The 14,425-nt window shown below is 47.5% G+C and overlaps 1 protein-coding gene across 7 annotated transcripts in view; it reads left to right on the forward strand.

Moving 5' to 3' along the window:
- trpc4a (transient receptor potential cation channel, subfamily C, member 4a) overlaps positions 1 to 13,758 on the forward strand; it is a 32,148-nt gene extending 18,390 nt beyond the window's left edge. For all 7 annotated transcript variants that reach the window (XM_064352688.1, XM_064352686.1, XM_064352683.1 and 4 more), the window contains 8 exons: positions 4,688 to 5,024; positions 7,539 to 7,678; positions 7,927 to 8,240; positions 9,089 to 9,284; positions 9,615 to 9,809; positions 10,323 to 10,364; positions 11,357 to 11,446; positions 12,611 to 13,758. In XM_064352688.1, coding sequence (XP_064208758.1) covers positions 4,688 to 5,024; positions 7,539 to 7,678; positions 7,927 to 8,240; positions 9,089 to 9,284; positions 9,615 to 9,809; positions 10,323 to 10,364; positions 11,357 to 11,446; positions 12,611 to 13,258 — 1,962 coding nt within the window. In that variant the 3' untranslated portion in view covers positions 13,259 to 13,758. The remainder of the gene's footprint in view (positions 1 to 4,687; positions 5,025 to 7,538; positions 7,679 to 7,926; positions 8,241 to 9,088; positions 9,285 to 9,614; positions 9,810 to 10,322; positions 10,365 to 11,356; positions 11,447 to 12,610) is intronic.
- Positions 13,759 to 14,425: the final 667 nt, after the last annotated feature.

A 14,425-nucleotide genomic window follows, 5' to 3' on the forward strand; every position in this document is an offset into this window, starting at 1 on the left:
GAGTTTTAAGAAACCTATTAGCTGTTGGAAGGGCGCTGTCCAATTGCATTCAATTTGTTGTTTGTTAAAAAATGGGAATTATTTCAGCACGGAAATCCAAGGTCTATTAGCTCACGCTGTGGTGTCCAGATACATAAATTCACAAATCCATGCAGGAACTCCATATTTCTTACAGATACATTATAAACAGCCAGCTACTGTTGTAGTTTGAATGTCCCCCCCCCCCCCCCACCTTCAGAATCTTGCATGTTGTTCATTTGAATAAGCTCTCCCCCTTATTTGAATTCATTCTTCCTGACTTCCTGAATCTCTGCTGTGATTCATGATTGGAAGGTCAGGGCGCAGCTAACAGGCCCGAATAAACGCGTTTAATACTCATTAAGCCACAAGGGGCATGAAGAACGGCAGGCCGGAACGTTCCGGCATTAACTGCCACACACGCGTCTGCTCTTAATTATTTAATTAGCCCCGGTCGTTCCGTTTCATAGCGCTACAGATGATAACCGCTAACGTGTCCTTGGCGGACGTGGTTTTTTTTGTTGTTTTTTTCACTGTGGTCCGATAAGCCGCGAAAAGCGGGAACGGCTAGTTTCGGCATTACACATCGAACCCCTCGGGGAGTAGACCTTGTGCTCGCTGCTCACTCTTTCATTAAACAAAATGTTTCGATCTTCCTTTTCTTTTCAAATGTTAACAACCTCTCCCTCCCGTGTGTGGCTCTGAAGGACTCCTTCAGAAAGTTTTTTTTCGGTTCTGCAACACTGGACCAGCAGTTTTTGTGTGTCCAGCAGGTGGCGAGAGACTAACCTCCGGCAGTGCCCCCTTCAAGACTCAGGAGGTATCTGGGGACTTCCGGGAACTCTCCACACCTATTTGACGAAAATAAAAAAATAAAATAGCTCTGAGTAGTTCAGTGTAAGTCCTTTTCTTTAACTTCGTCATGGTCTGTGACACCGCTATCGATTTGTTCCTTGGACGCTGTAGTGCAGAACTTCTAGCCGACTTGCGCCCGGAAAGTGAAAATGTAAAAAGAAAAAAACGTGTCTGAAAGTTTAAAGGAACTAAATTTAAAGTGAAGAAAGAGTCACACAGGTCTTACCGGAGCGTTAAGTCAGCTGAACATTATGTCACCTTCGGTTATTGTTCTCTAATTTGCTCTGGAACACGCACTCTACCCATGGAGGGGAGTTTTCAGGGCTGGATCTAGTTTTAAATATATGTGCACTATCTGGGCAAGCAGTACAATGGGAGAAGTCCTTGAAGAGTGTCTGTGCAGGTGTTCTGGGGGGGCGGTGCATTTGATTTATCCCCGGACGGGCGGCCAGCTTCCCTGGGGGAGCTAATCAATATTTTACTCCAGCTTTTATCATGCGGCCTGTTCATCAGTCCGGAGCTTAAAATATGCAAGGTTCTCCAGAAGAAGAAGAAAAAAAAATCGATGTGAATTTGCAAATGAATGCCAGGTATTAGTGTTCTGTCAGCCACTGAGAAACTAAAAAACGTTCTCGTTTTATATAATTTATATCCTTGCTTGCAGGAACCATAAGGCAGAAGAAACTGAAGTTAAATAAAAAGCTGCATTATTATGTCAATATCTGTGATATTTCACAGCCTTGTGCGTCATTGCTCAGAGGCTGCTGAGTGGCTCATCCGGTTAAGGCACCATGATGAGGTGCACAGATGTGTCCTTGTCTGGTCTGGAATCGGATCGAATCCGGACCGTGCCAGTGCTGAACGGCCGGTAGCTCCATTGGGGCATGGCGTGGTTCAGTAGGATTCCACGTTTCATTGCTCTCTGGCGCCCCTCGCTGGTCGATCGGGTGCCCGAGGACTGCATGTTACCATCACACATGAAAGGTCTTCAACAGATGGAAATTAGCGATCTGGCTAAATCTGGCACATTTACATCACAGAATAGTGACGTTGATCAATGTGTATTGTCCCTGTCAAATAAATAAATAAATAAATAAACATCTGCTGTACGCGAGCTCAGCTGCTGCAGATGCAACTCTGCAGCGTAGAAACAAGCAGCCGGTGAAGCCACGGGTTTCAGATGACAAGTGTGGAAGTCTACAACTCTCCCGAGTCGACTGTGGAGCTCACGCATGAACGCAGCTATGGTCACAGATGATTGGCCCGTTCCAAATTAGGGAGGGAATCAACCCCACGCCGAGAACCAGATTTATCTTTTTAAAGGATGTATTACCACCCTTATGAATGCGATTACACAGCTATGCAAATTTTCAAACAGTGAATGTCATTATATGGGAAAACATAACGTTAGCATTGTCTTTTCATGCATAGCTAACGTTAGAACCACGTTACACATACGAAATGCTGTAAAACATTCACGTTTTAACAGACGGTTTTCATTTTGTGTGGCTGCTCGTAGTGTTGGCTGTGTACGTATGAGCAATGGCAGCTGTAATGACTCACAAATAAATGCATTTTGCCGATTCTGGAACTAAACACCTGCATTTAATTGTGAGTCAAAGTTCAGGATGAATTTCGATTGAAGTCCAGCCTGAAATTCTCATCTTCCCCTTCCCTGCTGGAGGGGCAGGTGGGAGTCTGTTTGGTGTGAGGGTGCCCAGATGGTGCGCATGTGTTTCCTTACAGTGTAATCCCTGTGCTGGGCTGGTACCCTGGGTTTGCATATGAACTGCCCTTACAGTAAATTACAGTGATTGCCCGTATGTGAGCTGCCCTTACAGTAAATTACAGTGATTGCCCGTATGTGAGCTGGTCTTACAGTAAATTACAGTGATTTCCCGTATGAGAGCAGCCTTACAGTAAATTACAGTGACTGCCCATATGTGATCAGTCCTTACAGTAAATTACAGTGATTGCCCATATGTGAGATGTCCTTACAGTAAATTACAGTGATTGCCCACGTGTGAGCTGTCCTTACAGTAAATTACAGTGATTGCCCATATGTGATCTGTCCTTACAATAAATTACAGTGATTGCCCGTATGAGAGCAGCCTTACAGTAAATTACAGTGATTGCCCATATGTGAGCTGCCCTTACAGTAAATTACAGTGATTGCCCGTATGAGAGCAGCCTTACAGTAAATTACAGTGATTGCCCGTATGAGAGCAGCCTTCCAGTAAATTACAGTGATTGCCCATATTAGAGCAGCCTTACAGTAAATTACAGCGATTGCCCGTATGTGACCTCCTTCCCACATGCCGGCCATTTGGCGGGAAGGAAAGATTTTCCGCCAATGCCCCGTAACGAGCCCCTCAGATGTTCCGTTTGAGTGGCTGATTAAAAACGCTGCCCAGCCGCGGGAGAGCTCTGTATTGATTAGCGCGTAGCGTGTAGCGCGTAGCGTTTCTCCAGCTGGGTCGCCGTTCTTCTGCCTCGCGGTTTCGAGGCGCATCGTTATGAGGATTATGTGTGTTTTTTATTTTATTTTATTTATTTTTTTACGACCGCCGGACACGTCTGTTATGGCCTCGTCACCGTGCTTCTCGAGGGCTTTATTTATTTGGATTAGTGCAACTGAAACGCATCTAATTACTGCAGTGCTGTGGAGCCACTGTTCAAACACGTTTATCAGAGAAATTAGGAAAAGTTGAGCTCTCTATAGCGCAGTAATCAGGAAGCCGTTTTCTGGCAACAAGACTCCGCCATGATGAAACATTTAGATCTACCGTGCATTTTGGGAGCGATATGATATCAAACTGTTCCATTTTTCAAAACTGAAGGGATTACTGTTTCCAGACGATGAAGCGTGTCCTGTAAATATGAGTGGGTGTCTAAGAAGCCATTATCTTGTATTTAATCAAAATGTGTCCTTCACTGACATACACGCAAACAATTTGCACAGAAGTGACACTTTTTCTTCACAAACTCAGTTTGGTGAGTCTGTCTCAGCGATTGTTGAAATGGCAAAACTATGTTGAAGTAAAAAAGAATGTTGCTTTTAAATGTTAGTCGAGCTTACAGTTGGATATTGATTGAATCCCAGCCATATTTTCATGCATACAGAGGGAAAGCAGGTGTTATCTTTGCTTCGGCTCAGGAGGGTTGTTATAGCTGCTGTAAGTGATGCTTGTAGTGATGTATGGCAGAATGAGGTTAAAAAAGGGTGGATCCACATTCAGCTGTCAATCATAAAATCTGTTCACAGCTAAGCAAATGATTGGTTCGGTGGGTTAATGGTAGTGTATGCTAGCTCCTCCCATTTTTGTTGTCATGGTGCCTCTCGTCTGTTCTCTCATCAGTGGAATGAAGTATGATGTGTGATGAGGTAGAATATGACGTTTATGGAGATCAGATGCACCTCCTTGTCATTCCGTAGTCTTTGTTCTTCTGATATCCTCCTTTCTGTCAGTTTTTAATTGGCTGGCTTCAGGTTCTCTGGACTCAAATGTATAATTCAAATTCTAGTTTTTTCCCGACCTGCTTCATTGGCAGGATAGGCATTTGTACAGCCTGCATAAATACATGGAAATATTAATGAAGATGCAAATTATTACAGATTTTAAAATAAATATATTAATACAGTGAAAGTGAATATATTTGCAATAAAAATAGCAGTAATAAATCAATACTCTTTCTCTCCTCCCTCTCTCCCCCTGCCTTCCCCTCCTCTACCCCTCTCTCTTCCTCCCCCTCGCTCTTACATCTCCCCCCTCCTCTCTCTCTGGCCCCTCCCCCCTTCTCTCTGATTGGTCAGTTCGTGGCCCAGCCCAACTGTCAGCAGCTGCTGGCGTCTCGCTGGTACGACGAGTTCCCGGGCTGGCGGAGGCGGCACTGGGGAGGGAAGTTCCTCACCTGCGTCTTCATCGGCCTCCTCTTCCCCCTCTTCTCCCTCTGCTACCTGATGGCCCCCAAGAGCCGCTACGGCCTGTTCATCCGCAAGCCCTTCATCAAGTTCATCTGCCACACCGCGTCCTACCTCACCTTCCTCTTCCTCCTGCTCCTGGCCTCGCAGCACATCGTCTCCAACGACCCCAACCGCCAGGGCCCCGCCCCCACCACCGTGGAGTGGATGATCCTGCCCTGGGTGCTAGGTAACGTTGCCCCCCCCCCCCTCCTAGTTGCAGGAGGACTAGCTGAAACAAAAACATCAAATTCTACTTACTTAAAACTTCAGGCGCACTTGCATGAAGAAGAGTGGTTAAAAAGACGCTACTATAAAGGCTTTCAAAACACTTTCACTCATGAAAGTGTACCTGAATTTTGAAGTAAGTCAGGTTTTTTTTGTCGATTTACTCCTTTTGCATTGCATTTGACTTACCTGGCACCTCCAGGGTTGGAGTCAACTCCATGCTCAATTCAGTCAATTTGCTAAATTATTTAAAATTCTATTTGTGAAATGCAAAACGGCTGTGATATTGAATGAGGTTTTTATTTTTTTTTATTCATGAATTGAATTTCAATGCTTCCTCTTCTTGACTGACGAAGTAAGAAACAGAATTGACTCCAAGCCTGGTTACCAGCCATCACACATTCTCTCAAGCATTAAAAAGTGCAAATGCGTGAGATTTCTGGACTGTAGCAGTGAGGTTTCAAATCTCGGCACCATGTGTTTAATTCAAAAGATAATAAAGTGAACAAATCATACATACTGCACACACACACATGACCTTGGTTAGACTGCTATTGCCCCCCTACAGACATCACATCTATGAAGGAAGGCAGACGGTTCTCTTCTTGCTGTGTTTAATCTTTAAACACCCCATGCCTTTGACAAGATGAAGTAGACACAGGACCCGTGGGCGTGACCTCCCATTTTATATTGAATTATATTGAAAGAAAAGCTGAACTATATGATTTACTGTGTCCTCCTGAGATTCAGCGATTCGTTTTTATCCCTTGAGTCTCTTAATCTCGTGAGCCATACATTTTTCTGCGCTGAAACCTTCACTAAAGTGGGTATAGATAGTGGATGGATAGATGGATGGATGAAACCTTCACTGCATGGGACGGGACATTCCGTGAAAATCAAATAAATAATATTTTTGAAGATATTCTCACCGCGACATGTTTTTATTATTGTCATTCGAGACGCTTGTACTGCAACAAAATAAATAAAACATTCTGTGGTGTCCCGGGTGGGTATTTATAGAAACACTATACAACACTCCTGTTTACATTACATCAAGGCCCCACTGCATTATGGGTTTATTAACTCGTTCTGTGTTCCACTTAACACAGTATCCTCAGACCCACCTGCTGCTTAACCTTTTGAAGAGCAGGTTTTTTTTTGGAATGTTCATTCTCAGCATTCTAAGTCCGTGTTCTAGAACTCTACTGCTTTCAATCACCAGTATTGATTGTGACATCAGCATTAGAATGTTCAGCTCAGAACATTCTAATCACACATTTGTGATCTCACACTGTGAATGATGGGTAAAAAAAAGTAAAGGGTAGTTCAGCAATACATCCTTAGTCTCCTGCGTGTGTCTGCTAAGGCAATTAGCTTTATGTTATAGGTTTATGGACTGCCTGCTACGGTTGGCTGTCACTCTGATGAATTGCAGTCATCTCTGCTCATTGCCTAAGCCTATTATGCACTTTCGTAATTTGTTTGAGTAAGTCTGCTAAATGCCTGAATGTGACTGTGCATCCATCACAGTTTTACTGGACTTTATTCCAGTAAAATTCATGCCCCTCCTCACGCAGAAATTTGCCCTTAGACCTCACCTCCCGTCTATTGAATATAAATATAAATATTGAAGAATTCATAGATATACGGAACGCATACTGTGTGGACAGATTGTTCCCTTCCCTGTAAAACGGTTTTATATCCTGAGGTGACAGGCGCTATAGGACTGCGGTCCTGTTATAGTGTCACACACACACATGCTGGGCCGTTTCTGCACTGCGCTCACGCTGTGTCTGAGACACCTTTGAGAAAGGTGAGAGGAACAAACGTTTGAAACGCGTCTTTCACACTCTCTCTCTCTCTCTCTCGCCCCTCCCTCCCGCCCGGCCGCGAAAACGCAAACGGGCAAGGCGAAAAGGGACGAGGCTGACGTGAGGGGGGGGGTAATTCGATGTGATGAGAGCTCGCGGCGAAGCGTGAAATCCTCCGCGGGACGTGTTTGGCAGAAACTCCGCCTTACAGCCGTCTTATTAAACATGGAAAACTCAGCACCTCTTCCCCTCCCTCCTCCTCCTCCCCCCTTCCTCTCCCTCGCTCTTACCTCTCTCCAACTCTACTCATCTCTCTCTCTCCTCCCTCTCTCTCTCTCTCTCTCTCTCTCCTCCCCTCCCGCATTCTTACCACTCTCCTCATCTCTCTCTCTCCTCCCTCTCTTTCCCTCACTCTTTCTCTCCCTCCTTACTTCTTTCCCCCACCCCCTTCCCCTTTGAGACTGGCATGGTGCACGTGCGGATGTGCGCTATGACCACACCTGTGTGGTGAAAAACACACCTGTCCGGTGACTCACACCTGTGTGGTGACACACACACCTGTCCGGTGACTCACACCTGTGTGGTGACACACACACCTGTGCGGTGACTCACACCTGTGTGGTGACCCGCACACCTGTCCTGTGACACGCCCTCTCCCCCCGCAGGTTTCATATGGACGGAGATCAAGCAGATGTGGGACGGGGGGTTCCAGGACTACATCCACGACTGGTGGAACCTCATGGACTTCGTGATGAACTCCCTCTACCTGGCCACCATCTCCCTGAAGGTGGTCGCGTACGTTAAGGTAAAACAGCGTGTCTGTGGCAGTTTCCTCCAGCGAGGTTCTGCTCCAGGATCTGTTCCTCTATCCACTTTCATGTAGTCCTAGCACATGCCATCTCAGAGTCATACATTTGATATATATTTCATATATATTTGATGATATATTTCATATATATTTGTGGATATATTTCATATATATTTGATGATATATTTCATATATTTTTGCTGATATATTTGATGGCATCGCAATGCTTCTCTGCCTCCCCACAGTACAGCGGCTGCAAGCCCAGGGACAAGTGGGAGATGTGGCACCCAACGCTGGTGGCGGAGGCCGTGTTCGCCATCGCCAACATCTTCAGCTCGCTGCGGCTGATCTCCCTCTTCACCGCCAACTCGCACCTGGGGCCGCTGCAGATCTCGCTGGGCCGCATGCTGCTGGACATCCTCAAGTTCCTCTTCATCTACTGCCTGGTGCTGCTGGCCTTCGCCAACGGCCTCAACCAGCTCTACTTCTACTACGAGACCGACGAGGTCAGCGACTGCAAGGGCATCCGCTGCGAGAAGCAGAACAACGCCTTCTCCACGTGAGTCCGCCCGGCGAGCACGCCCGCGCCAGGGCGCTATATAAACGCAGGCTGTTACTCTTTAGATTAGTCTTAGATCAGGTCAGATTAGATTAGATTAGGTTTAGATCAGGTCAGATTAGATTAGATGAGATTAGATTAGGTCAGGTTAGATTAGATTAGGTGTTTCTGCCCTGCAGAGTTTCCTGATGAGAATTTTGCCTTTCTGGAGTGTGACACAGGCCCAAATACATTGGGCCTGTGTCACACTCTACATTTATGTAGCATACAGTTATACAGAATAAAAATGTTGTCCTTGATATTAGATGGTCGAAGCAGATGTTTCTTTAAATGGGGCCAGGAAGGGATAGTTGCTGTCCTGTGGGTCATTAAAAATTCATTTCCTTTTTCCTTTTTATATTTGTTTGCCCACTGGCTTTGGTGAAACATGGATAATTATCTGCTAATTATTTTTAATGCTTGGCAATGCAATTAGTGGTTATGATGGTGAAGACAACTGCCAGTGATGACTTTTGCCATTAAGCTGTCATGATGGTGTGTACATATTACATGAGTCATGTGAGAATATTATGGGATGGCGTGACGATTGTCCGACATCAGGCTATCGGATGAAAGCTTTGGCTTTGAGTGGCATTAGATTTATGTCTCACAGATCCGTGATAATGAAATCAACTCCCAACATGGGTAGTTTTCTTATTCCGGAGAGAGACAGCTGGCAGTTCAATTGCCATTTGACCTGTGTTTGACTTGCGTATGACCTGCGTTTGACCTGATCATGACCTGTATTTGACCTGCAAATGACCTCTGATTGACCTCTGTTTGACCTTTCTGCGACCCCGTGTCCTCAGGTTGTTTGAGACCCTGCAGTCGCTGTTCTGGTCCATTTTCGGTCTGATCAGCCTGTACGTGACCAACGTCAAGGCCCACCACGAGTTCACGGAGTTCGTGGGCGCCACCATGTTCGGCACCTACAACATCATCTCCCTGGTGGTGCTGCTCAACATGCTCATCGCCATGATGAACAACTCCTACCAACACATAGCGGTGAGTCTCAGTGATCATCCCTCTCTGCCTCTCTCTCACTTTCTCGCCTTGCTCTTTCTGTCTTTCCTTTCCTCACTCTCCCACTTTCCCCCATCAGTCTCCCTCTCTCTTTCCCTCTATCCCCTTCTCTCCCTCTCTCCCTCTCTCTCTCTCCTCTCTTCCTCTTCCCACCTCTCTCCCTTTCCCTCACCTCCGTACTCACTCTCCCTCTCTATCTCTCCTTACCTGCTGTCTATATTTCATCATAGATGACACAAATAAAAACCATTTTATAGTTCATACTGATCCCCCTCGTAACTGTACCGGGCCTGTAACCTCTCTATACCTCAGGATCACGCAGACATCGAGTGGAAGTTCGCCCGGACCAAGCTCTGGATGAGCTATTTCGAGGAGGGGGGCACGCTCCCCTCCCCCTTCAACATCGTGCCCAGCCCCAAGTCGGCCTGGTACCTGGTCCGGTGGATAAAGAGGCACGTCTGCAAAGAGACCAACACGAAAAGGCCCGAGTCCTTCGGAATCCTCGGGGTGAGATTCCATCGTAAATTTTTTTTTTAAAAACCACGTTCAACGTCATAGCTTTGTCCTCAAAACAATAGCAGTTTGTTACATTATGTTGCCGTGGTGATTCTACGGAACTCTTAGAATTCACATGGAATTCTATGACTCTTCTCCCCAGAGAATATTGTTTGTATTCTCGTATGATATGGTTCTGTGTTGTGTTGATATTAGTGTTCTGCTGCTCGGAGTCGCTTCTGCGTTACTCCACGCCGCTCTCTGAGAGGAGCTCTGAGAGGAAGCGCTGTGTGTTCTCGCTAATGGCGAGTGGCTGTCGGGCGCGCGGAGCGTGGCGTCGGTTTGGCATTAAGCTCACGCAGCGGCGGGGCTCACTGCCAGCTGAGAGAGTGATAGTCAGTGCATTCGGCGTGATTTAACACCGGTCTCTCCCCCCCTTCCCTGCCCCCCCCCCCAACACCCGCCCCCCCGCCCCCCCGCCTCCCCAACACCCGTCCCCCCCGTCCCTCCGCCTCCCCACTGCAGAGACGGGCCGCCGAGAACCTTCGAATAAATCACCAGTATCAGGTAATGACGATCTCCGATTGGATCGGAGCGCGGGATAAATCCGCGCGATCAGATAATGACGTCGCTGATTTAAGAGAGATTCAAATAGCAGATCAGACGCAATCGGGACAGCGATTCACTCTGGTGTGAAATAAATCAGCACAATTTGACACTATCCGTGATGGAAACAAAATAAATGATAAACAGTTTGATTCGCATTCAGAGCTGCACAGTCTTCCCCTGTGCATCAGTACTGTGTAGATATTCACATTTAAATAGGAAAATGTTGATATATGCCACCGCTATTGCTGTTAGCGTCTTCCTGGTGCCGTTGGGTTTCAGTGTAAATTCTGTCTGGGACTGGGGGTGCCCAACACAAGCCGATCTGTTTCAGGGATTTCCTGCCAAACTTCTGCTGATGAGGATTTAATTGGCCTATTCATTTATGTAATAATAAATTTAATTATTCAATAATTTATTTAAATTAATGGGCCCCACATAATTTTTAATACAGTCACGAATTCCAGCTGCAGATTGCTCATGTATTCTTGGTGGGGGCAAAAAATGATTTTGCTGCAGTCCGGTGTAAGAATGAATCAGCTCTGGTGTACGCTGCTGTTTAGGAGATTAAGCCAGAAAAATTGGTTGGAAGTAAAACCAGAACACACCAGCCCTGCAGGAACTGGAGTTGTCCACCCTCATTCCTATGAAGTAGATAAGACTATAAGTCAGAGGTTTCAAACTTAAGTCCTGGAGGGCTGCAGTCTCTGCTGGGTTTCTGTTCAATCAGCAGGTGTTTGGTGCTTGGTGTGCAGACTCCGTAGCCAATCAGTGACATCAGTAAAAAAAAAACCAGCAGACACAGCTGCCCTCTAGGATTTCGGTTGGAGGTCCCTGATATATATTGTTTAGATACTGCTTTTATTGTGTTAATATAGACTCGCTTGTATTGCTCAAAATAATTACAGCAAAGATTGGGTTTGCTGTTGTCATGGTTTCTATGTCCTTTGCAGGAGGTGCTGAGAAATTTGGTCAAGAGGTACGTGGCTGCAATGATCCGGGACGCAAAGACAGAAGAGGGGCTGACCGAGGAGAACTTCAAGGTAATGCTCTCCTGTGCGTGCCCAAAATGTCCATCATTCTCCAAATAAAATAAGCCGTCTGTACGTGTTTAACGACTGGCCAATCAGCCGAACGCAACCGAGAGCTCCCGTGTCCGAGGTCACGTCTCATCGATCCTTTCATTGGCTCGTCGAAGAACGGACGGAAGTAAGCCGCAAGCCCCCAACTCAACCTTAATTGATCGGGAGATTTGCTGAATCTGAAGTGTGTCTACAAACAGGAGTACCACCAGAACTTGTGGGCCCCAAGGAAAAATCTCACAAAGGGCCCCACCATCCCTGCAATTACAGCACAATTTTTTGAGGGTCCCTGTTAGTCAAGACCCTTGGAATTCCCCCCCACCCCACCCAATTCAGCGCCCCACCTACAAACATCTTCATGTATAGTACACAGTTGTATAAGGTTGAGAGCATAGCATCCCAGCAAACAGGTACAAGAAAGCAGAAAAACTGCATTTCGTGAGGTTTTTTTTTTTTTTTTCGTCGTTTTTGATGGCTTCGATTTTTACGCAGCGCTGAAATCACGACGATTTGAACGTATCTCCGAACACTGAATGGCCACAGGCTGTGTTTGTGGCTCTTGCTTTCTGTGAAAGTCAATCCTGTGGGGAAATAAGGCAGCTGGTGATCGGGCCTTCTCCAGGAGCCCTCTCGCTCGCTAGCTAAAAATAACAGAAACGTCGCTAACTCGCCGAGCTGTTCCGCGGAGCGTCTGAACTCTGAGAGACTGACCTAATCAATTTTTTAACAGCTTATGATACAGGTTTTTTTTTTTTAAAGCGCAGTTTGAGAAGAAGCCGTTTCAGAGCCACCGGAGACAAGTTGGCTTGCCCTGCGTTAGCATTACATTACATTACATTTATTTAGCAGACGCTTTTATCCAAAGCGACGTACAGAAGTGCATGTCACGGTTATTGGAACAACTTCAAAACACAGGTTAGAAAAGGTACAGTACTCATGTTGTACAGTTATTTATAGCCAAGAACACAGTTCAGCTCACGCAGTGAACATTATTCTGTGCTATGCCTCTGGTCTTTCTAAAGGGGGTCTGGTGTGTGTGCTCTGTCCTTTCTAAAGCAGGTCTGGTGTGTGTGATTTGTCCTTTCTAAGGGGGGTCTGGTGTGTGTGATTTGTCCTGTCTTTTAGGAACTGAAGCAGGACATCTCCAGCTTCCGCTACGAGGTCATGGGGATGATGAGGGGGACGAAGCCCAGCCTGCAGGCGGGGAAGGCGGTCGCGGGGACCTCGAGCCTGGCCTACCCCGACCGGCCGCTCAAGTACTCGCCGGCGCCCCCTGCCGAGCAGCCGAGCAAGGGCAAGCTGAACCTCTTCAGCGTCACCACCGCCCTGCTCCAGCAGAGCTCCGCCTCCTCCAAGCCCGCCGAGGCCTTCAATGGGCTGGCTAATGGGTTGGCGGCGCTCCTGCCCGCCCCCCAGGCCCCGCCCCCCAGGGACAGGCCGCAGCTCCAGAGGAAGGACTTCCCCAAGGACATCTCCGACTTCGGGCTCTTCCAGAAGCGGCGCAAGGGCAGTGCCGCCGCCGCCGCCGCCGCCGCCGCCGCCGGGCCCAACCCCAACCGGATCTACTCCGTGTCCGAGGAGGTGGGCGAGGCCGAGGCGGGGGAAGGGGAGGAGCCGGCAGGGCCGTCGGCCAATCAGGAGGGGCAGGGGGTCGGGCAGACCGGGTGCCGGGAGGAAGAGGAGGGGAATAAGGAGGAAGTAGAGAAAGACGGTCACCCACAGGAGGAAACGGCCGGTGGGGATGCTTGTACGTCCCCGTCAGGAGAAAAGTAGCTCCGTGGGTTTAGAACGAAATGAAACGGACCACAGTTTGAACACGAGAGACCGATGGACACAGTGGGAATACGCTCATGGTCTTCAGAGGACTGTCCTTCTGATCGTGGTCAGCCGGCATTTGAATGGATTATTTTCCACAAGGCATTCATAATTAATACGTTTGAGTGGATACGTTCTGTGAAGCATTTGAATGGATACATTCTGTGAAGCTATTTGAATGGACACATTCCATGAAGGTGCTTGAATGGATACACTCTGTGAAGCACTGAAATGGAAACATTCCGGAAGGAATTTGAATGGATAGATTCTGTGAAGCATTTGAATGTAAACATTCCGGAAAGGCATTCGGAATGGATACATTCTGTGAAGGAGTTTTTAACGGACACATTCCGTGAAGCATTGAAATGTAAACATTCCAGATGGCATTTGGAACGAAGGTGTCCCAAAATCCTGGGGGGGACACACATTTCTCCGACAGGATTCATAGAATTTACGGGGAGGGGGGGGGGCGACGACTCCTCATGTTCGAGAATCTTTCACAGACTCAGGGAAGCGTGCGGCACATCAGATCTCAATGGATCGAACAGGGTTCCCAGAACTTCCCACGGCCCTGCGTTTGGGGACTCTGGGCGTGTCTCCACGGCGTTACCGTCGTCAGACTCCACCGCCCCTCTCTCTGGCCGGACGGCTGAGAGAGAGGCCTCCGGACCGCAGGCGCGGGGCCGGCAGGGGTGTGCGGTTTTTGTTTTCCCGGATGCGAGCGTTTTTCCCCCCTGTACCTTGTGTGTTTCGATCTCTCGGCTTGCACCGCAAACGTAGAAGCAATAGTGCTGTGACCTGTAGACGCTGCGCTCTGCCTTACACACGGATTCTGTTCACGCTCTTTGCACTAAATCAGTGCTAATCGCTCTCGCCCTCGAGGAGCCGCAGGGGCGCTGTGATTGGCTTTCGCTCTCATCTTTAATTCAGCGGTGGTACGATTCCGACCAAGGACGTCGGGCGAGGCGAGTTACCTTCAATCGGCTGCTTTAATCGCTGCGGTTAGCGTTGGGGGAGAAAAACACTCGCATGCCATTGGAAACCTGCATACTATGTGGCTCTCCAAGGGTAACAGTGAATACCACTGCACTAAATTATTATCGATGTATATGACAAGGTTTTTGA

This window comes from Anguilla rostrata, chromosome 9, assembly GCF_018555375.3.
Source record: "Anguilla rostrata isolate EN2019 chromosome 9, ASM1855537v3, whole genome shotgun sequence".
NCBI classification, from domain to species: domain Eukaryota; kingdom Metazoa; phylum Chordata; class Actinopteri; order Anguilliformes; family Anguillidae; genus Anguilla; species Anguilla rostrata.